The 25,322-nt window shown below is 36.8% G+C and overlaps 1 protein-coding gene and 1 long non-coding RNA gene across 3 annotated transcripts; both read left to right on the forward strand.

Annotated features, from left to right (window-relative positions):
• The first annotated feature begins 2,047 nt into the window (after positions 1-2,047).
• Positions 2,048-20,816, forward strand: LOC149833007 (TraB family protein). Of its 2 annotated transcripts, none has more exons than XM_090014837.1 (7): positions 2,048-2,561; positions 3,979-4,100; positions 4,699-4,787; positions 4,900-4,974; positions 5,135-5,245; positions 19,803-19,898; positions 20,167-20,816. In XM_090014837.1, exons 1-7 carry the CDS (start codon positions 2,122-2,124, stop codon positions 20,431-20,433), a joined length of 1,200 nt encoding a protein of 399 aa, XP_089870963.1. In that variant the 5' UTR covers positions 2,048-2,121; the 3' UTR covers positions 20,434-20,816. The 2 variants fall into 2 exon arrangements, with proteins under 2 accessions (XP_089870963.1, XP_089870964.1); XM_090014838.1 differs by having other exon boundaries at positions 2,390-2,561; positions 3,966-4,100.
• A 3,080-nt stretch (positions 20,817-23,896) lies between these two features.
• Positions 23,897-24,319, forward strand: LOC149833008 (uncharacterized). Its single transcript, XR_016433142.1, has 2 exons — positions 23,897-24,135; positions 24,251-24,319. It is a non-coding gene; the product is annotated as an uncharacterized LOC149833008 (long non-coding RNA).
• Positions 24,320-25,322: the final 1,003 nt, after the last annotated feature.

Genomic DNA, 25,322 nt, shown 5'->3' on the forward strand with positions numbered 1-25,322 from the left:
GGAAGAATGTTTTCTATCAAAAAAAAAAAATATTTTTGCACTCTCCACCACCCATTTCACCGCATCTCACCACCACCACCCAGCATCTCGCCATTACCACCACCAAATACCACCATCACCACCACCCTCCTCCTCTCTCTCAATTTTTCACATTTTTTTACCTTTTTTTTCTCATGCTATACACAAACAAGCAAAAAACACTTTCTTTTGGAAAACTTCTCATATCAAAAACTCACATAGGCTCAAAAACTCACATAGGCCAAACTCTCTTTTCCTACTAGAGTTTTCTCTCTTTCAAACCTGCCCTAAAGGTAGGCATAGTTCTGTGTTGGGGCTGGACATTCATTTTTAATAGAGGGTCAGTGCACTAGTTCCCCCTCTCTTTTTTTTTTTGATAAGCAAACTAGGGTTAGGCAACACACCTACCAGATTACATTTCATTTAATTATAGTTAGAAAGAATTAACAAAAGATGCCAATCTGGTGGTTTATACTTCCAAATCCTAACACAATCAAGACTTTTATATTTGCTAAATTTGTAGGCATATAATTTCTCCCCTTAAGAGTCCACATACAACGAAAACAATAGTGACAAAAGTTAAAAACGGAAAAAATATGGACAGCCAAAAACTCATGAGAAATTGACTTTATTTTTTTAAATCTCATAGTTTTTTCTGCAAAATCTCAGCAATAAAAACTAAATTTAAAATATAAAAAAGTAATATTTATAAAGAAATAAAATATTTAAAAACAAAAACCACACCGTTTTTCACGATAAATAGCTGATAAAAACATAAAATATCGTGTTTAAAACATGATATTTATGTTTTCGCCAAAAAAACTCTGGAGAAATTATCTTTTTTAACTTTCGGGTAATTTCTTGCAAATTTTTTGAGAAATTTATTTGTCACTATGCCGAAAACCACCCAGACTCGTAAAAAAATATGAATCATTGTCTATCATATCTCTTTGCCCTGGACCTTCTATAATCCGATTAACCATGAGAACTACATCTTTCCTTGAGGATTCAACGACCACTCTCTCTGCTACGATATTTTTCAGTAGCACTTTCCACCACTTCCATTATAGTTCTCTAGATATCTTCATTCTAACATCTGATGCCAAATAACCAAGGATTTAGCATCCTCTTGATTCAGACTGAGCTCATCTTGCTCGCTGCCCACCATCGACCGATCTGGCTCATTGCCCAACGATTTAGACTTAGACTTAGGCCGGGCCACACCTTGGTTCAAAAACCATTATCCTTTTTTTTGAAAGGCAAGCTGGGGTTAGGCAGACCCCTACCAGTTATACAATTATACCATTGGGTTTTGAACCTGCAGCCTCCCAACACAAGGTGACGTGCAATAGCTGCTCCTACCAGACAAGCTGAGCCCACATTGGTTCAAAACCATTATCTTGCCCAATGTGCAAAGTCTGATTAGATCAGTCCAGTTGAAATTCTCCTGAACCGAGGTCCGAGACCCAACAGGGACCCGAATCTAGCAAGTAAAAAATCGGGTCCAACCTAATTTTGTTTGTAATCCCATCCGAATCTTTAAAATTATTTTGATGCTATGTAAATAGAGATGTAAACGGTTCGGATTTTAGCTAAACGGATTCAATTCAGTTTCCGGTTGGGCTGATAAAAAACTCACACCATATCTGGTCTTCTACATGTAATCGGATTTAGTGATCCATCAAGCCCAGAAATTTGTGGGTAGCTAAAAAGCAAAACCATATTCACATTTGATTACAATCGGATGTCGTTTCGATAAATTTGGTCGGATATTGGATAAAATCTGATCCATATGTAAAAGCTACCCGTGATATTTTGAAACCATCGTGATTTTCTCGTATCGTCTATCTGCAATTTCTCCATATTTTTAAAATACTTCATTTTTTTCATCGTCAGATTTTCCATAAACTTTCTCAAGAAAAATACATAATTTCCCTCGCGCCGAGATTTTACCAGGTCCAGAGGCGTTGCTTTCACGCGCTTTCTCTCCCTCCAAAAAAAGTGGCCGTTAACGAGACAACGTGGCTGTGGTCGCGTCCTCATCCCCCATCAGGAAGTTCAGAATCCCTCCTTCCCTCTCTCTGTGGAATCCCCTTCACGGAAATGGGAGCCATCATCTTCCCTCCGCCCTCGCTCCTCATGGAAGCTCTCGCTTTCCGTTCCTTCGTCTCCCTCTGCAGGCCGTTCCCGGTCTCGTTGTCCTCACCTAGACGCACGAGGACGAGGTCGGAGAAGAGCCGCCCTATGGTGTCCAAAATAAGCCCCCCTCCCCTCGATTTCGACTACAGATCGGAGTTCTTGCAGGAATCGCGGTCCGAGGTTGCGGAGCTTCATCCTGGGCTGCTCGATCTGGTGGAGGGCGGAAGGTTGGTCCTCGTGAAGAGGTCTCGCCTGGGCTCCCGACGCGGCGACGGTTTCGCGGAGCCGGAGATGATCTGGATCGTCGGCGTGAATCACGTGGAGGAGAAGTCGGCGGCGGACGTCGAGCGCGTGGTGAAGACGGTGAGGCCGGAGAATGTCGTCGTCGAGCTATGCAGAAGCAGGCAAGGATTGGTCTTTGTCTCGCTCAGTTTGATTTTATTTTTTGTTGGGCTTTTCTTATTCTGGATTAGCGTTTCTTTTTGTTTCAGAATTGCCAATTTTAGTAGGAGTGAATGGAAATGAAGATTAAGCTATCATCTCAAAGTTTTAGATTCAACTCTGCAACAAGATTTCTCGATTTGGGTTCTTGAATTTCATGCTTTTTTTCCATATTTGTGGGTTAATAATTGTGGATAACATACTAAACGTGGTGGTTCAACTGAAACGAATACAATAGAAATGCAGGTGATCCTCAATATAGCAAATCCTTAAGTAAATTATGGATGGTTGGACTAAAATCGTGGAAATGGTATATAACATGAAGCACCCATGCCAATGCAACAAGGCATTGTAGTGACAATTTTGTTGTCTGAATTTCAACAAGATGATGCATAAACGAATTAAACAAAAAATGAAACTTGGAGGCACATCTGATTCACAGTATGTAAGACAGTTGAGACCCTGATTCTTCACTGTTTGAGCCGAGTGATATAACGGGTTGAATAATACTTCACACAAGAGACCACCGCGCTACTCCGTCTTCCTTCATCTGTGCAATATTGCATGATACACTGGTAAATATGTCACAATGTAAGTGATTAAGCGTTTAAATATGCCCAGTGTTCTTATCATAGGATGACATTATCTATGTCCTATGCCCCTGTTCATGTGCAAACAACAACAACAACAACTACGCCTTCATCCCAAAACAATTGCACAGATGAAGGAAGACGGAGTAGCGCGGTGGTCTCTTGTGTGAAGTATTATTCAACCCGTTATATCACTCGGCTCAAACAGTGAAGAATCGGGGTATCAACTGTCTTACATACTGTGAATCAGATGTGCCCCTGTTCATGTGCATGTTATAGAAATTCATTGGTTACATTAGACATGAGGAGGCATCGCATGGCATTGGGGTTATCTTGAGCCTTTTGTTTCTTGGTGTCGGTAGAAAATGGGTTTGTTTTGGTTAACTTCTTGCTACATGTATTAGATAGGTTTTTCATCCTTTATTTGGCATCAAACGGCATTGGTCATTTTTTCTTTCACGTGGAAGATTATCTCTTTTGTTGCTTTTTTATTTTTCATTGGTGAAATGGTATGCGGACTTGAAGCTATCTATTCTTCAAAGCATATGAGAGCCCTCGACATGGTCACTGGCTGAAATATTTCTTTAGTAGGCATGAGAAAGATGCAAGGGAGTCCACAGGTTGTCGAATTTTTCATATTTGGATGTTTTATTGTTCCTTAACAATTTTTTGCATGATGTGAAAAAATTTCAAGTTTGTAATGCTGATGGAGAAGGTTTCTCATTAATTAAATATATCATGATCATATCATTCAGGAATGAACTTAAAATTTTGCAGGACTCAACTTCAGAGCTGGTATAATGTTCTCTTCCCTGCCATCAAGTGCTGATGATGCTCTTGCAATGAAATCAAATATGTTTTCTTTGAGCGGACAGAGGTTTTTTGGTGCCATAGGCCGGAGTTTGAGTTTGGGTGAGTTAACATTTTGGTCCTTCAATTATAGTAGAAGTGGCTGTTATGTTTAGTTGCAAGCTAAAAACAGAGGTTAAGTGTAATGATAGATCACTAGGCATGAGTTTGTATTGGCCGATTGGCTGAGTTCTACGTAGGACAAACATGTCTGGCTGTACATGCATGAAAATCAGGGTCTACCAAGATCATGTAATCCTTAAGTGGGCTCTTTCATCCCCTGAAGCTGGTGGAGCCTGCCCAGGCATCGGCTAGTGACCTGGCAAAGGTGTTTCTTCCCTCTCAGTGGGCCTAAATTATATAATACATGCTACAAATTGGCAATGCCCTCTTGCAAAATATTTCCTGTATGTTCTTTGAAAAATGATACACTTGCAGCAAAGTATGATGATACCTTCCCTGTGGCGAAACCGAAACTGTATATTCTTTTAGTTTATCATTTGCTTTTCCACTATGAATTGAAAATACAAATAGCTTCTTATTTGAAGTGAAAATAAATTCATTAAGCACATGACCATATTGCTTATTTTGTTCAGTCTTTTTTATATAGTTGGTCGTCTGTTACCCCCGTGTTAACGTATTCATATGTTTGGCAACACAGGTGGTCAGTCTGCTCTTGCTTTACGTTTGCTTTTTGCAGCCTTCTCTTCTAAAATTTCCTCCTCTGTGGGCAGACCTTTCGGGGATGAGGTACAAACCACATATCATTTACTTTCATATCTCATTTGGACACTTTTATCTAACAGATTATTATCAGCCATGCTAACTGATGTTCGTTTCACCTTTAAATTTATTTTTCCAGTTTCGTGCAGCTCGGATTGCATCTGAAGAGGTTGGAGCTCAAATAGTTCTGGGCGATCGTCCAATTGAAATCACTGTATGTTTTTTGTTCAATCCCAGAGCTGTTCTTACAAGCATTGTGAATTTTGAATGACCGAGATGATTAACATATGGATCTGTTCATCCTTTTCTTTTTCCTCTAATGGTGAATATATAGAAGCTTTCTTCTTAATGTTGTACTTGCGGCATATCTTTAGCTTGGACGCGCATGGGGATCCCTCAAATGGGATGAGAAACTAAAGTTGGTCATGATACTTTTCAGAGGCATAAGTTCTTCAACTTTGGAGCTGACTGGAAACAACAATGAGGTTATTTCATTCTAACGATTCATTGATTGTCATATTCTAACTTTCCATGTTTTATAGATTCAAGAACCATTTCTTTTTACTGCATTTCCTAAACTTAATGTTTTACTTTTGTCAGAATGTATTGCTGAGTTGTTAACTGCAATATAAGTTTCCATATCTCAGTAACGTGGGAAACTGAATTCAAATTTTTTCAATCAACAAGTGCCCTGTGTTAGCCATATGAATGACAATACATACTCTCGACTAAGAACCACTAAGTCACTTGCCGATGTTTTTGAAATACCCAAAAAGCTTCTGGGACAGTTTGTCTTACCATCCTGATTCTGAGTTGAACTGTGTACAACATATCATGCATAATTCTCACACACCTTACTTTTTAGCTATTTTGCATTGTTTTACATAATTAGCATCACAGTAATCCTTTGCTCAGACCTTATTTTGCCACTGTTTTACATAATTAGGGTAATAGTAATCCTATGTTCATACCCAATATCTGAAGGCAACTACTCTCTCCTAAGTAATATAACTCCTCTCTCCTTTTCCTAGGGGTTCCAAGAACTCCAAATTGGGAGTTCTTACAGATTTTGTTAAAAATCTTTTGGCTAAGCATATGGCAGCCTTACCCATTCAGGTGATTTTGTATGAATACTTATTTGGTTTTACAAAATAGTGGACAATCAAGTCTTGTGGAACTTGTCATGAAATTTCATTTTCTTTTCCTTTTCAAGGTCCATAATTCTACAAGAGTTGTTCCTGTCAATGCATGTATATATAGGGGTTTTTTAGTCTTTTACTTGTGTAAGGGTATAGTTGTCTTTGTACATGTATTTTCCTTTTTCTTGTATTTATTTATTTATTTATTTTTGTGTATGTAATTTAGATTTAGGTTATGGGCTTTTTAGTCATTAAGCTAGAGAACCATTGGGATCTCCCCAACGGCTATATTTCTAGCCATTGAGGAGATCCCAACAGCTACATGGCCTCTCTCTTGTTGTATATAAAGGGGTTGAAACCCCTCTCTAATGTATGCTTTCTCAAGGCATTTCTTAATAAAAATCATATATTTTTATGTGTGTTGTGCCCATAAGTGGTCATTGTATTTGTGCTTGTCCATAATTGACATTTGCTCAACTCTTGGTGTTTTGTTACATGGTATCAGAGCCAAGTGCTCTATTGCTGATTTTGGTGATATCTAAAGTCTCGTGGTGGATCGTGAAGATCGGATAGAGCCTCAGGAAGCGTGCCTATATTCTACTTGAAGATTGGATATTCTTTTGACTGTTTTGAAGACGTGAAGCTTTGCCAGCACGCATCTCTCTTCTCTTCTATGGTGGACAAGGAGGTTGTGACGGTAGTCCCAATTAAGTTTGATGAGAATAACTATAATTTGTTGGCCACTGCCATCAAAAGAATTTTGATTTTGAAAGGTTTGTCGGAATATGTTGATGGTTCCACAACGGAACCACAACTTATTTTCACAAAGACCATTAGTGAAAAAGATGGAACTACTAAGGAAGAGGTTCTTAAAGGAGAAGAAAGAGAGTAAGCTCTTTTGAGATATAAGAAAGCTATGAAAGAATGGAAAATTGAACATGCAGAGGTCCTTTTCCTATTTATGGGAAGTATGAGTTAAGATACTTGTGAGAACATATTGGAGTTTGAAAGAGCCGATGAAGCTTGTCTCTTTATCAAACAAACATATACTCAAAGTGATGCTGCATATAGATGAGAATTACAAGACAAAATTCACAATTGTAAGCAAGGAAAAACGAATGTGAGAGAGTACTATGGGATTCTAAAAAGGTTGTAGGATCAAATGGCCAAGATGAAACCCATTTGGGATACTCCTAATAATGCCCAACGAAGAAAAAAACAAATTATTAATGAATAATTTTTTCAATTTATCTGGGGTCTAAGACCCGAATTTGAACAAGTGAGAAGTAACATTCTTCATAGAAAGCATAAGAAACTTCCACCTATTCATGAAGTTTTGGCTCAAGTTTAGATGAAAGAGACAAGATTAAAATCTTTAACCAAATCAAAGGAGTCCAAGGATAATGTTTTAGTCGTGTCAAGACTGGGTGCCAACTATCATTCATATAGGCCTCCTCATTTCTATAAAAATAATTTTGAAAAACCTCAGTTTTACGATGAAAAAGGAGATAAAAAAAAGAAACCCATTATTGTACGCCATAACTGTGGAGAACTTGGACATATTAGGCCATATTGTCCTAAATTTAAAACTAAAGAGGAAAGAAAATTTGCTTCAGTTGGTACTTCTCAAGTCGACAAAGAAACTCCAAGCAAAATGATAGGAAACATGTTGATATCTCAATTAATGTAAGCCTTGCAACCTCTCCTCAAAGATTCTTTTATAATTGATGTTGTCATCTCCAGTTCATCACTTCCTAGTATGACCCCTTAACTCCTAGATTCTGGTGCTTCATTTCATATGACCTATAATGGTTCCATGATTATTGATCATAGTATTGGTTCAAGTAAAATAAATGTTTTCACTATTGATGGTTCCTCTCTTGATATTAAAGGAATTGAAAATTTTGAAAAATCTCTAAATTTTTTTATTCCAAAAATAAGAATTGTTCCAAAACTCAATATAAACCTACTTTTTGTTTCTCAAATCACTGATCAAGGTTGTAGTGTGTCCTTCACATCTAACCAATGCTTGATACAAGATCTTTAGTCCGAAAAGCAGATTGGAAAAGGGCATAGAGAAGGAGACCTCTACTACATGGATCAGTTAATTATTTTCAAAAACCCCTTTGTCTAAATATACAAAAGTTGGATTTAATTTTGTGACACCAAAGACTAGGTCATCCTAGTATTACTAAGTTATCCAATGTATCTCATTTGATAAATTTTTTTAATGAAAAAATCCAATATACTGATTGCATTCTTGCTAAAATGAAACCCATTCCTTATCAAGAAAAAAAAAATTCTACTTCAAAGCCTCTTGAATTAATACATTCTGATGTTTGGGGACCTGCCTCAGTTAAGTCTAAAGGTAGATATTCATATTATGTTATTTTTGTGGATGATTATTCTCGATTTACATGGATCTACTTTCTTAGGCACAAACATGAAGTATTTGAAAACTTCAAAATTTTTTATAAATTAGTTACAAATCTTCTCAAAACCAACATTCCTATTTTTCGTTCTGATTCACAAGTAGAATACATGTCAAATGACTTTAAAAACTACTTGAACTCTAATGGAATCTTTCATCAAAGATCATGTGCAAACACATTTAGAATGACTTAGCCAAAAGAAAACAACATATAATAAAAACCTCAAGGACCTTGCTCATTTCCAAAGGTGTTTCAAAACATTTTTGGGCTAAAGCTGCCATTACTGCAGTTTATCTTATAAATCGGCTTTCATCATCAAATCTTCAAAATATTTCATTGTATGAAAAACTTTACAAAATTCCTCCTGACTATTGTAGACTAAGAACTTTTGGATGTAAGTGTTTTCTGCTCACCAATACAAATGACAAGTTATCTCTGAGGGCCATTCCCTGTGTATTTTCGGGCTATGGTGCGAGTCAAAAAAGGGTTTAGATGTTATGATTTTGAAAATGATAAATTGTATGTTTCAAGAAATGTTACCTTCTTGGAACAAAAAAGTTTTTTTGATAAAAATGTGCTTAAGAGAGAAGATGAATATATATTTTTAAAATTAGATTCTAAAAGTGATAATGGTTTGATATCCTATGAGAACTTTGTTGATAATAATGAACTTCAAACACATGCTCAGTGTGGTCGACATCAGGATCACTCCCAAATTATTCAATATAAAAGAAGACATGATAGCTATCATCCTAATGCCTTAGAAAAATATTCCAACCTAGAAGACTAAGAAACTAGAAACATTAGGCGTTTAGAAAGACCACATAAATTTCTTGATAGATTTGTGATGTATGAGTCCTTTGCCCCTCAATATAGAGCCTGTCTAGTGAAAATCTTCTCCTACTTTGGGCCAGCTTCATATAATCAAGTCAAAGATCATCTCGAATGGAAAAATGCTATGAGTGAAGAAATAAAAGCATTAGAAAAATCCAAGACTTGGGAATTGACAAACTTGTCATCTGGAAAGAAATCGATAGGTTGTAGATGGGTCTTCAAGGTAAAAACTAAGAGTGACGAAAATTTAGAAAGACATAAAGTTAGGTTAGTAGCCAAAGGCTACTCACAAGAATATGGAATAAATTATTATGAGACCTTTGTCCTGTAGCTAGAATGACCACTGTTAGGACTCTCATAGTTGTGGCTGCTATTAAGAAATGGCCTATCAACTAAATGGATGTCAAAAATGTCTTCCTTAATGGTGAATTAAAAGAAGAAGTTTATATGGATCTACCACTTGGGTATGAGGTTTCGGTTGGAAAAGTCCTTCATCTTAAAAAGGCTTTGTATGGTCTCAAAGAATCACCAAAGGCCTGATATGATCGTTTTAGTTCTGTTATGATTAATCTTGGATATTGTTCATGTTATGCTGACACTGCTTTATATGTTAAGAAATTTGATGCAGGTATTGTGATTTTGCTTCTCTATGTTGATGACATGATCATAACTGGAGGAGACAAACACTGAGTAAATCATATTAAGCATATACTCAAACAAAGTTTTGAAATGATTTATTTAGGCTTTCTCATATTTTTCTTGGGGATTGAAGTAGCCTATTTCTCCCTGAGGATATTTCTTAACTCAATCTAAATTTGCAACTGAGATTATTGGCAGATTTGGAATCACTAATGAGAGAAGAGTGGACACTCTTGAGGTTATCAATTAGATAGATGATGGAATTCTATTGAACAATCCCACTCTATATCGATAGATGATTGGTGCCTTAACATATTTGACTATTACTAGAGCATACATATCTCATGCAGTTCACACTGCTAGTCAATTTCAGCACTCCCCTACCTCTGTTCATATGTGTGTTATGTGTATTGTTAGATATCTAAGAAATTATGTTAATAAAGGATTATTGCTATCTTCATTCCCTCTTAAATTGATTGCATATTCTGACTTTGACTGGGGAGAAGATCCTAATGATAGACGCTTAATCACTGGTTTTTGTGTTTTTGTAGAAGATTCACTGGTGTCCTGAAAATGTAAAAAGCAACCAAAGGTATCTCTATCCTCAACAGAAGTCGAGTATCATGCTATGACAACTACAACATCATAGATTGTATGGTTGAGACGCTTATTAGAAGACATGGGAGTACTATTAACGACATCGTCAAGATTATGTTGTGATAACAAAAGTGCCATATACATCGTTGAGAATCATATTTTTTATGAGCGCACTAAACACGTTGAGATAGATTGCCATTATGTCAGAGAATAATTTTTTAAGAAGACTATTTCACTGGCAGAATATCAGCTTGCAAACTTCTTCACTAAAGCTCTTCCTTTTTCTAGGTTTCATTTCTTGTTAGGCAAACTTTCGGTGATCACATCGTAAATTTGAGGGGGAGTGTTAATGTATGTATATATAAGGTGTTTTTAGTCTTTTACTTGTGTAAGGATATAGTAGTCTTTGTACATGGATTTTCCTTTTTCTTCTTGTATTTATTTTTGTGTATGTAATTTAGATTTAGGTTATGGGCTTTTTGTAATGAAAAAAGGCGGAAGCACCAATAGAGCAAAAGCACTCTTTAAGAGTGACACCAAGAGCCAAGAACACAAACACTAAAGGTGTACACACAAAACTCACAAAAGTAGAAAATGACTTAAAGTCATAAGTTGAATATTATTGAAGAAAGAAAGAGAAGGGTGAAAAACCTGTGCATACAAGAGGAGAAACCTCCTCTATTTATAGAGGAGGGAGTGATAAGGAAGGGACCACAAGGGGCTCCCATGTAGTCGTTGGGAGCCCCAACGGTCATAAATCTGACCGTTGGGGCCCCAACGACTACATGTGTGGGGCCCTTGTGGTCTTACAAAAAAGAGAAAAGAAAAAAGAAAAAAGAAAAAGGGAGAAGGAAAAATATAAAAAGAAAAAGGTTACATGTGGTTTTACAAAAATACCCCTATCGGGTATTTCAAGAAAAGGAAAACTGTATATATATACATATATGTATATATATACTTATATATACATATGTATATATATATATAAGTATATGTATATATATATATATACATATTTTAACACGCCCCCTCAAACTTTACGGGGAGAAGACCGAAAGTTTGCCAAGAAGAAACATAAATCGTGGAGTTGGGAGCGCTTTGCTGAAGAAGTCAGCCAGTTGATATTCTGAAGTGACGTATGGTAATGTGATAGTTCCTTTGAGGAATTCATCTCGAACGTAGTGGCAATCCATCTCGATATGCTTGGTCCGTTCGTGAAACGTATGATTGCTTGCAATGTAGATCACACTTTTGTTATCACAGCAGAACTTGGTGGGTGAGGAAATGAGGACACCCATGTCACCAAGGAGTCCTCTGAGCCACACGATTTCCATTGTTGTCATTGCCATAGCCCGATATTCAGCTTCAGTGGATGATAGTGAGACCTTTTGCTGCTTCTTACATCTCCACGAGATGAGAGATTCACCTAAAAAAATGCAAAGACCAGTAGTTGAGATACAATCATTGGGATTTCCTCCCCAGTCAGCATCAGTAAAAGCAGTTAATTCAAGAGATGAGGAAGAGGATAAGAAGAGTCCCTTGGAGATGGTATTTTTGATGTATCGCACAATTCTCATTACAGCCGCCATATGAACTGTAGTAGGTGCATGTTGAAACTGGCTTGCAGCATGAACTGCATGAGCTATGTCAGGACGGGTGATGGATAAGTAAGTGAGAGATCCAATTAATTGACGATAGGGAGTTGGATCCTCAAGAAGAACACCATCCTCAAGTCTCAGTTTTGCATTGATAACTTCGGGAGTCTCAACTTTCTTTTCATCAGATATTCCAGATTTGGTACAAATGTCTGCTGCTAATTTCATCTGAGATAAAATGTATCCTCGCGGGGAGTATGCCACTTCAATTCCTAAGAAATATCTCAAGAATCCAAGGTCAGACATATCAAAGGTTTCTTTTGACATAGACTTCACATCATTTACCCCATTTTTGTCATCCCTAGTGATGATCATATCATCAACATATAATAGAAGAATAACAATGAGATTACCTGTTTTCTTAACAAAAAGAACAGTGTCAGTATAGCAAGAAGTAAATCCTAAATTGATTAATACACTACTAAACTTATCATACCAAGCTTTAGGAGCTTGCTTAAGTCTATAAGGCCTTTTTCAATTTCAAAATTCTACCATTTAAATTCATACCCAGAGGTGGTTCCATGTAAACTTCTTCATTTAAATTTCCATTTAAAAAGGCATTTTGACATCTAATTGAAAAATTGGCCATTTTTTAGCAGAGGCTATTGCAATAAAGGCTCGAACACTAGTCATTTGAGCAACAGGGGCAAAGGTTTCATCATAATCTATCCCATATTCTTGGGCATATCCCTTGGCCACTAACCTAGCCTTATATCTTTCCAATGAACCATCACACTTAGTTTTTACTTTAAAAACCCATCTACATCCAATGGGTTTATTGCCATTGGGAGGATCAATGATTTCCCAAGTTTGTGCCTTTTTAAGAGCATTAAGTTCTAGTTCCATAGCTTCATTCCAATGAGCATATTGTTTAGCATCATTGTAATGAGATGGTTCATGAAAGGAGTGAAGAGCAAGTAGACATGCTCGAAAGTTTGGAGAAAAAGAATCATAAGAAACAAATCTATTTGGTACTTTGGAAATACCATTTAATCTTCTTTGCGAGGTTTTTTCGATTGACTCACTTTGAGAAAAATTTTCAAGGGCACAAGGTGGATTTCTTTCATTCCTTCTAGAGTAGACTTGTATTTGTCTTGACATATTTTCTTCTAAATTTTGATCATCATTTGGATGTTCAAAATGATCTTCACTGAGAGGTTCACTAGGATCAATATGATCATCTATGATGTTTTCTTGAGGCAACAAGTCAAATAAAAAGGAATAATCAATGTTTTGATTCGGTTGGTGCAAAAAACCATTTTCTTCTTCTAGGAATGTGACATCCTTTGAGATATAAAGTTTGTTTTAAGTATGTCAAAACATCGATAACCTTTTTGTTTTTCGCCATATCCTAAGAAAATGCATCCAATAGCCCTAGGAGAAAGTTTATCATTTTTGTGAGTTAGAACAAAGCATTTACATCAAAAAAATCTTAGTCTTTTATAATCGGGAGACATATTGTAAAGTTTTTCAAATAGAGAGATTTTTCAAAGAAGATGAAGGGGTTCTATTGATAAGGTATGTTGAGGTTAGAACCGCTTCGGCCCAAAAGGATTTTGGAATATTTTTTGAAATTAATAACGTTCTTGTGGTTTCTATTATGTGCCTATGCTTTCTTTCTGCAAGACCATTTTGTTGCGGAGTGTTGGGACAAGAACGTTGATGACAAATTCCATTTTCTTTTAAATAACTTTGAAAATCATTGGACATGTATTCGCCTCCCGAATCGGACCTAAGAATAGATACGTTTCCCAAGAATTGATTTTTAACCATCGCATGGAATTCTTTAAAGAAGGAGAAAACTTTGGATTTGCGACTTAGGAAGTAAATCCATGTACATCGAGTGAAGTCATCAATAAAGACCACATAGTACGAAAATCCTCCTTTAGACAAAATAGGGGAAGGTCCCCATACATCGGAATGAACAAGTTCAAAAGGCCGAGTGGTGAAGTAACTTCTTTGAGGAAATGGAGTAGCTTTAGATTTCCCAAAAATGCAATCTTTACAAGTCATGTGATTGTCTTTACAAGTATTGTTCAAAAAAGGAAAAAGAGACATTTCTACAAAATTTGGATGACCAAGTCTCTCATGCCAAATACCAATACTTTTGTCTTTTACAAGATTGCAAGATGACTTAGATGGAAGAGTCAAAAAATCATAAAATAGAGATCACCCCTTCTATGGCCTTGCCCAATCAGCTTCCCTGACTGGAGATCCTGCACGGTGCAATCTTTAGGTGAGAAAGAGACTTGGCATCAATGATCGGTGATTTGGGAAACGGAAAAAAGATTTAGATTAATTTTTGGAACGATTCTTACTTTAGGAACGAAAAAGTTTTGAAATTTTTTAAAATCAAGTGTTCCAATACTTTCAATTTTCAAAGATGTTCCATCGGCCGTTGAGACATAAGAGGATATGGGTTCGGAAAAAACATTTGAAAGAGAGTTTTTATGAGATCTCATATGAAAAGAAGCACCGGAGTCTAGTATCCACATACCTGGAGGTGATGAAGAATAGGCGATGGCGGCTCCGGATGTTGAAGAAGACGTCTTGAGAAGATGTTGGAGAACTTCGGAGATATGATTAAGAGTTTCTTTGATATCTCCCTCTTTGGCACTTTCTTCTTCCTTCTTTGGAGAATTTTCTCCAACCGCGGCTACTTTTCCCTTAAGTTTGGGACAAACCGGTCTAATGTGTTCCAGTTCATTACAATAATGACATATCACTCCCTTTCTAGGCCCATTATTTTTTTTAAAGTGAGGAAGTCTATATGCTTTTACATTAGATTCGGGCCTAGTAACGGCCAAAACTTCATCACTCTTAAAACTTAGGCCAAGTCGAGTTTCTTCTTGGCATATTTCGGCAAGGGCGTCTTCAATGGGTAAGGCTTTGCTTCTATGGAGAAGGGATGCCCTAACTTGTTCAAATTCCGGTCGAAGACTATGAAGAAATTGGAAAAAATGTTCATTTTCAATTTGTTCCCTTCTTAACTCAATATCTTCCGGGACCACCCATTTAGGCTCAAGAAGAGCAAGTTCATCCCAAAGAGGGGTTAGAGAGCTAAAGTAGTCCCGGACACTCATATCCATTTGTTTGGTGGAACGGATTTTTTCTTGACAAAAAAATTGTCGAGCAAGATCCTTTTGGGTATACATACCCTTAAGGAAAAACCATGCCTCATTGGCCCTTCTAAATTTGGCAATATTAGCACAATTTTTAAGGTCAATATTGTTCATAAACCATGCCAAAATTTTGGCATGGTTACTCTCCAAATCCTCAACTTTGGATTGATGGTCATTGATAGCTTTGATGCGCTCATCGGCATCTAAAGCTTTTTCAACCTCATTTTCGATTTTAGTGAGAACAAGAGAGGGTTCGGGAGTAGTTCCCATAACAAAACCCCAAAGTTTCTTACCTCTTAGATGATTTTCCATAGCGGAGGCTCACATAAGATAGTTGGACCCATTGAGCTTAAAAGAAAACTCAACTTTAGAATCACGTTCCATCGGCACCAAATATTCTTCCTTTCTTCAAAAGCTTGAGAGGCACACGTCCCAAGATAACAAAGAGAAGCCCAATCACCAACCGAGCTCTGATACCATGTAATGAAAAGAGGCGGAAGCACCAATAGAGCAAAAGCACTCTTTAAGAGTGACACCAAAAGCCAAGAACACAAACACTAAAGGTGTACACACAAAAGTAGAAAATGACTTAAAGTCATAAGTTGAATATTATTGAAGAAAGAAAGAGAAGGGTGAAAAACCCGTGCATACAAGAGGAGAAACCTCCTTTATTTATAGAGGAGGGAGTGATAAGGAAGGGACCACAAGGGGCTCCCATGTAGTCGTTGGGAGCCCCAACGGTCATAAATCTGACCGTTGGGGCCCCAACGACTACATGTGTGGGGCCCTTGTGGTCTTACAAAAAAGAGAAAAGAAAAAAGAAAAAAGAAAAAAGAAAAAAGGGAGAAAAGGAAAAATATAAAAAGAAAAAGGTTACATGTGGTTTTACAAAAATACCCCTATCGGGTATTTCAAGAAAAGGAAAACTGTATATATATACATATATGTATATATATACTTATATATATACGTATGTATATATATAAGTATATGTATATATATATATACATATTTTAACACTTTTTAGTTATTAAGCTAGAGAGCTGTTGGGATCTCCCCAACGGCTACATGGCCTCTCTCTTGTTGTATATAAAGGGGTTGAAACCCCTCTCTAATGTATGCTTTCTCAAGGCATTCCTCAATAACAAATCATATATTTTTATGTGTGTGTTGTGCCCCTAAGTGGCTGATTTGTGTTGTATTTATCGACCCATAAGTGGTCATTGTATTTGTGCTTGTCCATAAGTGACATTTGCTCAACTCTTGGTGTTTCGTTACCGTTCCCACATCCTTGTGATATCAACATAATGATGGAATTTAAGTCATTTGCAGTCATTTTCTTGTAACTGGGGCTGCACACTGGCTGAAGCCTCCCATGATCAAGCTCAAGCTAACTCAAGCTTGGCTGAACTCAGCCTGACCAAGTTCTTTATTGGTGATAGGGTCCACCTATACTCACCTAGTCCATCTTCTAAATCTGACCCCATAGGGTTTATCATCATAGTCTTTTTGCTAGGAATAACACATTGTATTGTGTTTTCTGGATTTAAAAATGTAGTTTTTTCTGAATCATGAAATTTTGATACATTGTAGGCTATGTCACACGGACACGGCACCTAGACTCCCCACGACACTTCATGGACATGGTCAAACTTGTGTTGGGCACAGTCTAGACTCTAGATTGTGTTATTAACTTTGATCTTGTATGCTTTTTTTATCTTGATTGTTTACTTTGTATTAAGTTTTCTTTTTTCTTAATTTGTTATTGTTTACATTAAAATTTAGCGTTGTTCACGGGCATTTATCATAAAGAAGATATCCAATTTCTTTCCTTTTGGTCAGTTGGTCAGTCTCTTCTTTATTTGTTCAATGTAGATCCATTCCTTAATGTCATAATGAATTAGAATTGTTGTCCAAGAATTTGCACTTAAAATGATATTCATACTTTATTGTTTTTTATTAAGAATTTTGAATGCACATAATCATATACACACTCATATATATATATGTGTGTGTGTGTGTGTGTGTGTGTGTGTGTGTGTGTGTGTATTGTATGGCCGTGTCCCTGTCCTAATTTTATGAAACCTGTGTGTCTGCTAACCGTGTATATGTTAAAATATGTTGTATATATATATTTATATATATAGGTTATGACATATACACATATATATAGTCATATATATGTCTATATGTCTATCTATATATATAAATATATATATTTATATTGTAATACCCGATAGGGGTATTTATGTCATTTCACATGTACACGCATATCCTAGATATGCTTCCTTTTCTTTTTCCTTATTCTTTTTCTTTTTTGTTTTTTATTTATTTCTTTTTTATTGTTAAAGGGGGTCCCACATAGAGACGTTGGACCCCCCTCCAACGGTCATAAATATGACCGTTGGAGGGGCTCCAACGTCCCTATGGGAGCCCCTCCTTGGGTCCCTTGCTGTGTATAAATAAGGGGCATGGCCCCATGTATTTCTTAAGCTTCTTGTGAAGCATTTAGTGAATGAAATATATTTTTTTCTCCTTTGTGTGCTTGACCACTTTTTTGTGGTTTATTGTGTGCCCTCTAGTGGCCTCTTGTGTATGTGCGTGCTTCCGTGCTTGCTCTTGGAGTTCTTGCCTCTCTCGGTTGGCACTTCATTATAGTATATATATATATGTGTGTGTGTGTGTGTGTCCCTTTGTCCTAATTTTATAAAACTTGCATGTCAACAAGTGTGCCTGCTAACCATATCAGTGTTTATGTGACAGATTGTGGGTGGTTGAATTTTAAACCTCTTGGAAACTGGATGCATTCTGATCGCATGATCCAAAACTCATTTTCCATTAGACTGCCTATAGAATATAGATCATATTGTAGGGTTAGTTGACAAAAAAATTAAAAATTTATATGAAGTTATCTTTTTACTAGATGTGTATGTCGGATTTTCTAAAAAAGTGCTGGAAATACCCAGTTCGTGAGAATGAATATATATATATATATATATATATATATATATAAAGGGTAACCGTCCAACCAAAGGAAGGTCCAAAATCTACAACCGATAATCGAAGGCGTTCCTTCTCTAACGATTGAGTTTTTGTTCCTTCTCTAACGATTGAGTTTTTCATAGATTGGACTTTACATATTGGATTTTGGACCTTCCTTTGGTTGGACCACACCTAAATATCGAAAATTCATAATCTAAAACATGTTGCTTACTAAATAAATGATAAAAGTCTAATATGTAGAGTTTGATTGATGAAAAACTTGAATGTTAGAGAAGGAATGTCATCTGATCATCGTTGGTTATAACTTTTGGACCTTCTATATATATATAGTGATTGGTAGTTGCTCGCACGTTAGGTACAAAATGAACGTGCTAAATGGGGTTTTCAGCCTTTTTTATTTTATTTTTAAATTCTGACTGTACAGATGTGATCTATGTACATGATTTTATAGGGATAAGCTCTTGAAGCATTTGATTCTGAACACATGGGTGGGATTTTATAAGTTTCAAAAAATTAACGGTAAAAAATCTTTGTAAATTTTCAAGGCTCAAATATCATTTTTTTCATCGAAAACACATGATCCAGGTGTGGATTCCTCGTAAATCGACTATGCCCGACACATTTATGGGGTTAGAACTGCAAAAAAAACACCGGAAGGGCAGAAAAACCCATTTAGAACATATCATTTCGCACCTAACGTGTGAGCAGCTACCAATTTCTCTCTCTCTCTCTCTCTCTCTCTCTATATATATATATATATATATATATATATATATATATATATATATATATATATATATAGTCACCAGAATATGAGAACTATTGTGTTAACTGGGCATTTTCAACACTTTTTTTTACAAATCCAACCATTTAGATGTGTTCAGCATGGTGAATCTGCTAGGAATCAACTGTTGAATCATGTATTTTCAGTGAAAAAATATAACTTTTGGATGCTTGAATATTTATGAAGATTACAAGCCATTGATTTTAAAGCCTTACAAATTCTTGTTTATGCATCATAATCGCATGATTCAAGAGTTGGTCCTTATAAAACCAAGCATATAGATCACATCCATACGGTTAGATTTAAGAGAAAAGAACAAAAAATCCATGAAAATTTGTGGTTCACATGGTAGTTCTCATATTTCAAGTTCTCATATTCTAGTGAGTGGCAACCCTGCCAACCCACTTAGCCCACCTAAGTGCAGTGACTTTCTGCACACGCTAAGGTCACACCACCTACCTTAGCCACGAACTATCTTTCAGCTCAGACTACCCACCTCCAAGCAGCCCTCTGCATGTCGCCCCTAGGAGGGAACCTAGAGTTGCCTAGGAGAAGGCACCTAGTTAGGCTATGGATCAGTAACTAGGCCCCATGGTTGCCCATACAGGTTATATCTCCTTGAACAGCAGCAAGTTATTTATTTATTTATTCTTTTAAGTACAAATAGAAGGAAGAATTAGATCCTCAAACTCGTGCAGTTAAATGTGTACATCTAACATTATGAATAGCTATGCAAAAAAAAAATTGTAGTTGCCCGCATATTGGTTAGCTGTTCATCATTTTGTTGCATTTTTAGTTCAACCTGATTTTCTTTTTATAAATTTGTTTTTGATGCAGGATGTGGAAGCACCTGATAGTCCATCTCAACTTTACAAAAAATTGAGCTTATCTTTCCCTTCGCTCTTGCAGCCCCTTATGCACGAGCGTGATGTTGTAAGCTCAAAACTAGTGCTATTATATCCTCCAATTTTGTTTGCAGCCATCATGCCTTAGTGTTCCAAGTTCTATATTGTTCAAATGATACTGCCCTACTCTATCAGGTAGGGCTGGGTGATGGGCCAAGCTGCCTGCAGGCCAGCACAAGTGGCTGGGTATGGGGCAGGTTTTTGAGCCCTAGGCTGGCATGTGCACAACCAGCCACCTCTATAATCCAATCTGGATTTGTATTTTGAGCTTGAGTATACTTAATTGTTCATTTCAGTATCTTGCATGGTCGCTGAAGCGGAGCAAAGCTGTGAATAACTGTAAACAAGTAGTTGGGGTCATTGGGGAGAGCCATATGAATGGAGTGATCTATGCTTTGGTGAATGATCAGGGGCAATTGCGGTTCCGTGATCTTGTTGGCAGAAGGTGGCCTCTCACTAGTGAGAATGAGTGGTTTGATGCACTTTTGAAAGGTTTGGTTCGAGACACCATTATTGGGGTTGTGATATGGGCTTTGTTTGAGCAATTAAAGGCTGGAGGATGAGCTGTTTCTGCACTGAGATGACATTGCCTCACAGAAAGATTGAACAAATTGTTTAATGTGAGATAAAAAAGTGAATTTTTTTCTTAGTAGATGCATCATAAATATTCATCAAATGAAGGTTAAGGTTTACTCTTGTGCATCGAAACTTGTGCCCATTCCTGTCAAAACATTGCTAGATCATGAACCTTCTCAGAGCCTGTAATTTTTTCCAATTTGTATGCTGGGACCAGCTTTGCTGGTTTCTGTTGCCCGATCTGAAAATCAAAGTATATTAAACTAAATCCTGCATCTTGCCGATGTTGCAAGTTTATTAAAGCTTGTCAGCTGATTACACTTCAATGACACATTGTATTATCACATATCGATTGAATTTGATTGCTGGAGCAGTAAAGTTGCACTGTTTGAATCCTGTCTGGGGTACTTCCCCTGCTTGCCTATCAAATAATGACAGCAGCAGCAACAAGAACATTTTTTTCTTCACAGTTGTGAAAATTTTATCTTTCTACTAATTTTGTCTGTATCTCAATTAAAGTATGCGAATTCGTGTTGAAGAATAATAAACTCCAACCTAAGTGGATCTAATAATCTCGGCTTGGATCAGAAGGTCTATGATGAATCTGATCCTATTAGTGTGATACCCTTGTCTAATATAGGCTTATACAGAAGAGGGTTTGCTCATGGTCATCTTCTTAGGATTTGGACATCTTTCTTTTTTGATTTTTTTTTTGATAGCTAGGCCAAGGGAAAACCCCTCTATCACTGACCGCACATTGGCAGGCCTCCGGTTGGTAAAACTCTTGAGCTCCTCTCTGACCCACTGGGAGTACATGCATCTTTAACCTTGTGGCAAAAGATACCCCTCCATGGGGTTTCAAACTTGTATCGTCCTGTCAACCTGGTGATATCCACAAGTTACCCCTACCAGATGTTCTGAGCCCTTGTGGACGACTTCTTTTGAAACTTAGTATGAAGTCTTTTAAGAGAGTTATCCAGTTTGATGGAGCAGATGCCCCGATCCAGCAGGTATGAGAAAGATGTATCCGCAATGCCTCTGCTGTTCTGATATATGGCACTCCACCTGTGGCGTCTCCTGGACTGAGCAAACAGGTTCTTAAGACCTCATTTTCGTTGTCTTTTCAAAAAAATTATAGTCGCATGTTTTTTTGTTTGTTTTCGAGTTTGAATATGTAGTTTGTTTATTCATTAAAAAAGGCCTGAATTGAATTGGTTTTATTGTTTATTTATTAAAAAAAAATTAGACAGAGAAAGTTGGGGTTAGGCCATAGTGACAAAAGTTTAAAACGGCAAAATCTCGGTAGTCAAAAAACTCGGGAGATTTTGAAATTTTTTATAAATCTCGCATTTTTTGGCAAAATCTCGGCAATAAAAAATAAATGAAAATATATAAAAATAATATTTTTTATAGGAAAATATAAATAAAACACATTTAAAAATAAAAAACTTGTGATAAATATCTGCTAAAATGGTAAATATCACGATATTTGTGACCGATTGAAAATCTCTCAAGAAATTGCCTTTTTAAACTTTCAGGCAATTTCTCGCGATATTATCGAGAGATTTTTATATATCTTGCGATATTTGTTACAGAGGGTTAGGCAGACTCCTACCAGTTATATAACCATATACCATTGAAATTCGAACTTGCAATGTCCCAACACAAGGTGACGTGCACTAACTGCTCCTGCCAGACAAGCGGTGCCCCCCCTCCCCCCAAACAATTGAAAAAAACCCCGAATTAAATGCATATTTTTTACTAAAAAAGTATCCACTACCCTCTAAGTTCTAAACCCCTTAGTTAAAACTTCAAACTCATAGGGGAAGGTTGTTTTGACTTTTAACCTTTTAACCAAATATGACCTCATGGTCGTGTTCAGCATAATCAAAATAGTAAGAATTGACTCTTGCATTGTATTTTTAGCGTACAAGAATGATTTTTGAGAGCTGAAGACCCATTGCATAATCGGCCGTTGATTTTTTCAACTCTCAAAAAATCTGACATAAACGTAAAGAAAACATGTCTTGCAAGGACTAGGGGGGGGGGGGGGGGGGGGAATTGAAAGGACATGTTATTTCTAATCATAATCATGGCAATTCTCCTCCTCAATTGTCTGCATTTTATACACATTTTTACTCAAATACTTTTAGTCGATATGAGGTTTTCATGAAGTTGGCATTATATTAGTGATTCTTACTTTACCAGCATGCCTTAAAATAGCAGTATCCACAAATGCAGTGCTAGCAACTTATAGCCGAACCTATATAGGACATTTTCTTGTGATGTGCAGGTAGATGGAGCTTTTGCTACATTTAAACTGAAGCGACCAGTAGATTATCCGCGACTCACTTCAAACAAAAACTTTCTTTTCAATGGTTGATTACCACCTAATCTTTTATGTATACTTTTAGATGGCTCTGACTGGCAAGTATAACTGCAGTAGTGTATTGATAATTGAGTTAAACAGCTGAGCTATCAGATTATTAGTGTCAACTACTTTACCATCAGCTATTACTATATGAACTTATGAACTGAGTTGAGTGTTTTGGTTTTTAAAATATATATTATCGTGTAATCATCAATTATTGGACGTACACACATGTATAAGGGGAAAAAAAGTGGCATATGCAGCTTCATTGCATTTGCTCGATTCTTTTTTTTTATTTGGAGTAGCCAGTTGTTCATAACTTGTTTTTCCAAATTTGAGTGTTAGAACTCTGCCATATAAATTTCTGGAGAGGAGGAAACCCCCATCACTGTTATTACAATATTGTTATAATATATTAAAATTTTCATAACTTGGTAGCCAATAATATTGCCATTCATATATCTCAATATTTTAAATTTATGGGAGATAATCCATCTAACTAGAATTCGTGTATATAATTGTTATATAAAAAATCAAGGGTAAAAGCATGTGGAACATAGAGGTTTTTGAGGGCAGTGATCTCTTGTCTCTCATGAAGTGACATGAGATAAATGCAGTCACAAGCTTGAGAATATAACCAGGTGGCTTAAACCATTTGGCACAGTCTATCAACCAGTGAAGTGAATAGCATAAAGTTTAAGATGTCTTCTATTAAGATCAACGGTTCCCTTTTCTCCATTGAGAGATTCTCTACACTCCATCTATAAATAATCCAATCCATCAGCATCCCAGCCTTTGCAGGTGGCAAAGTATTGTTGGGAAATTTGTTTGCGATCGTAACTTTCTCTAATGTTCATTTTAATTATTATAGTTGCCATCTTCAGGTGAATTCTGCGTTTAATGGGAAGCCTAAGATGCTTTGAAGATCACTTCAGCATATGTGTTACCTGCTCAGATAGAAAATGCGCTTGAAAATCTGGGCCTTCCTGTAACGGTAAGTCCATATCATGTATCATCTTTTCCCATTTGTGAAATATTGTTAGCACTTTATGACGCTTGCTGACTGCAATACAGTCACGGCCAGAAGAGCTTACACTGAATGATTTCGTTGGGTTGCACAATCTTCTGTTCAAAGAGGAGAATTGACGGGACCTGTTTATGCATTTGTATTTTGATTGTGAATCATTCGTGATAACTGAAGAATGGGGGCACCAGATTTTGATGATCATTCAGCAAGAGATACACCTCCTTAATCAACGGATATTGCAATGCAAGCCATGATTACAGTGAAGCATCAAAGAGACGAGACCTGACTAAGGTGAAACATTGATATTCAGTGCAAGTATTTTTGTCTTTTTCTTTTTCTTTTTCTTTTTACCACCTTCAAAAGAAAAAGTAGTCGTTTTCTCCGACCAGATTCACATGATTTTCAGGATACACTTTGGAATGACTGTTGGAGCTATTTGCTGTATCCTGGACATATCTTTTGGAGATAACGAAAACTTTGAAGAGAAGAGTAGGTTAACCTGCCTTTTTGTTATGACTCTTGGGATGAAATAGAAATGTGGTTAGGAGCCATCCTACTGAGTTCAATGCCACAAATCTTGTCCTCAGGAAAATTGTGGTTTGAAAATTCTATTTTTTCTTGGAAATATCTTGGTAAAAGATCAGCATATACAAAATATATATGTAATTGTAAATTATAAATAGTATAAAATTTATTACAAAATCATTTTTATATCATGTTAATCACGATAAATAGTGATATTTCAAAATAGGAGATATTTTGAATATCACATTTTTAAAAATACCATGATTAAAGTTGTGATATTTCCAAACTATCGGTATATTTGTGACAGAGACTGAGTGAACCCACTTAATGTCTTATTATTATTATTACTTGGAGAAACCCCCTCAGGAACAGAGATCTAGTGACGCTGGCTCTGCCTGCCGAAATTACTATCGCTATCCTGGCAGCGTAAAAACTCGGAGGGCTTACCCCTCAACCCCAGGGAGTCACCACTTCGGCTTGCGCAAGGGGTGATGCCCATGGGATTTGAACCTAGACCGCCTGTCTAGTGGCCTAAGCCCCATCCCGCTACGCCAAACCCCTTGGGTCTCACTGAATGCCTTGTTGATGGCTGGAGACGAGGTCTGACAGAATATCAGTGGCAGCCTGCTAGGTGCAAATGGGCAATTTAACCATGAGTATCGGTTGGATATTCTTGGTGGTTTCCTGTATCAGGCAGGTACCTTACTTTGTCACAGCCATCAAGGCAAGCAGCACATCTTTTACGTGAGAATTTTTTGTTGTCATTTTCACACTTGTTTGTTCGCCTAATGCATTTGTGGATTCTTGGGTCTAAATTGGCAGATTGCTTATATTAGGTGTTGTGACCAGTGAGCGCGAGGAACAATGAATTGTTTTACAATGTAACTAAATGAACTAAAAAATTTGTACCTTTCAAGTGTTAAAGACTGTTAGATGGGCACCCTTATTTAGCT

Source organism: Nuphar pumila, chromosome 7 (assembly GCF_984573655.1).
Source record: "Nuphar pumila chromosome 7, dmNupPumi1.hap1.1, whole genome shotgun sequence".
Taxonomy (NCBI): domain Eukaryota; kingdom Viridiplantae; phylum Streptophyta; class Magnoliopsida; order Nymphaeales; family Nymphaeaceae; genus Nuphar; species Nuphar pumila.

What these genes read in the sequence shown, in the direction of transcription:
- LOC149833007 (XM_090014837.1), top strand. Translation starts at nt 2,122, where the DNA reads ATGGGAGCCATCATCTTCCCTCCGCCCTCGCTCCTCATGGAAGCTCTC. An exon ending in GCAGACCTTTCGGGGATGAG is followed by an intron (nt 4,788 to 4,899) that starts GTACAAACCACA and finishes TTATTTTTCCAG; the next exon opens with TTTCGTGCAGCTCGGATTGC. An exon ending in TGACTGGAAACAACAATGAG is followed by an intron (nt 5,246 to 19,802) that starts GTTATTTCATTC and finishes TTTTTGATGCAG; the next exon opens with GATGTGGAAGCACCTGATAG.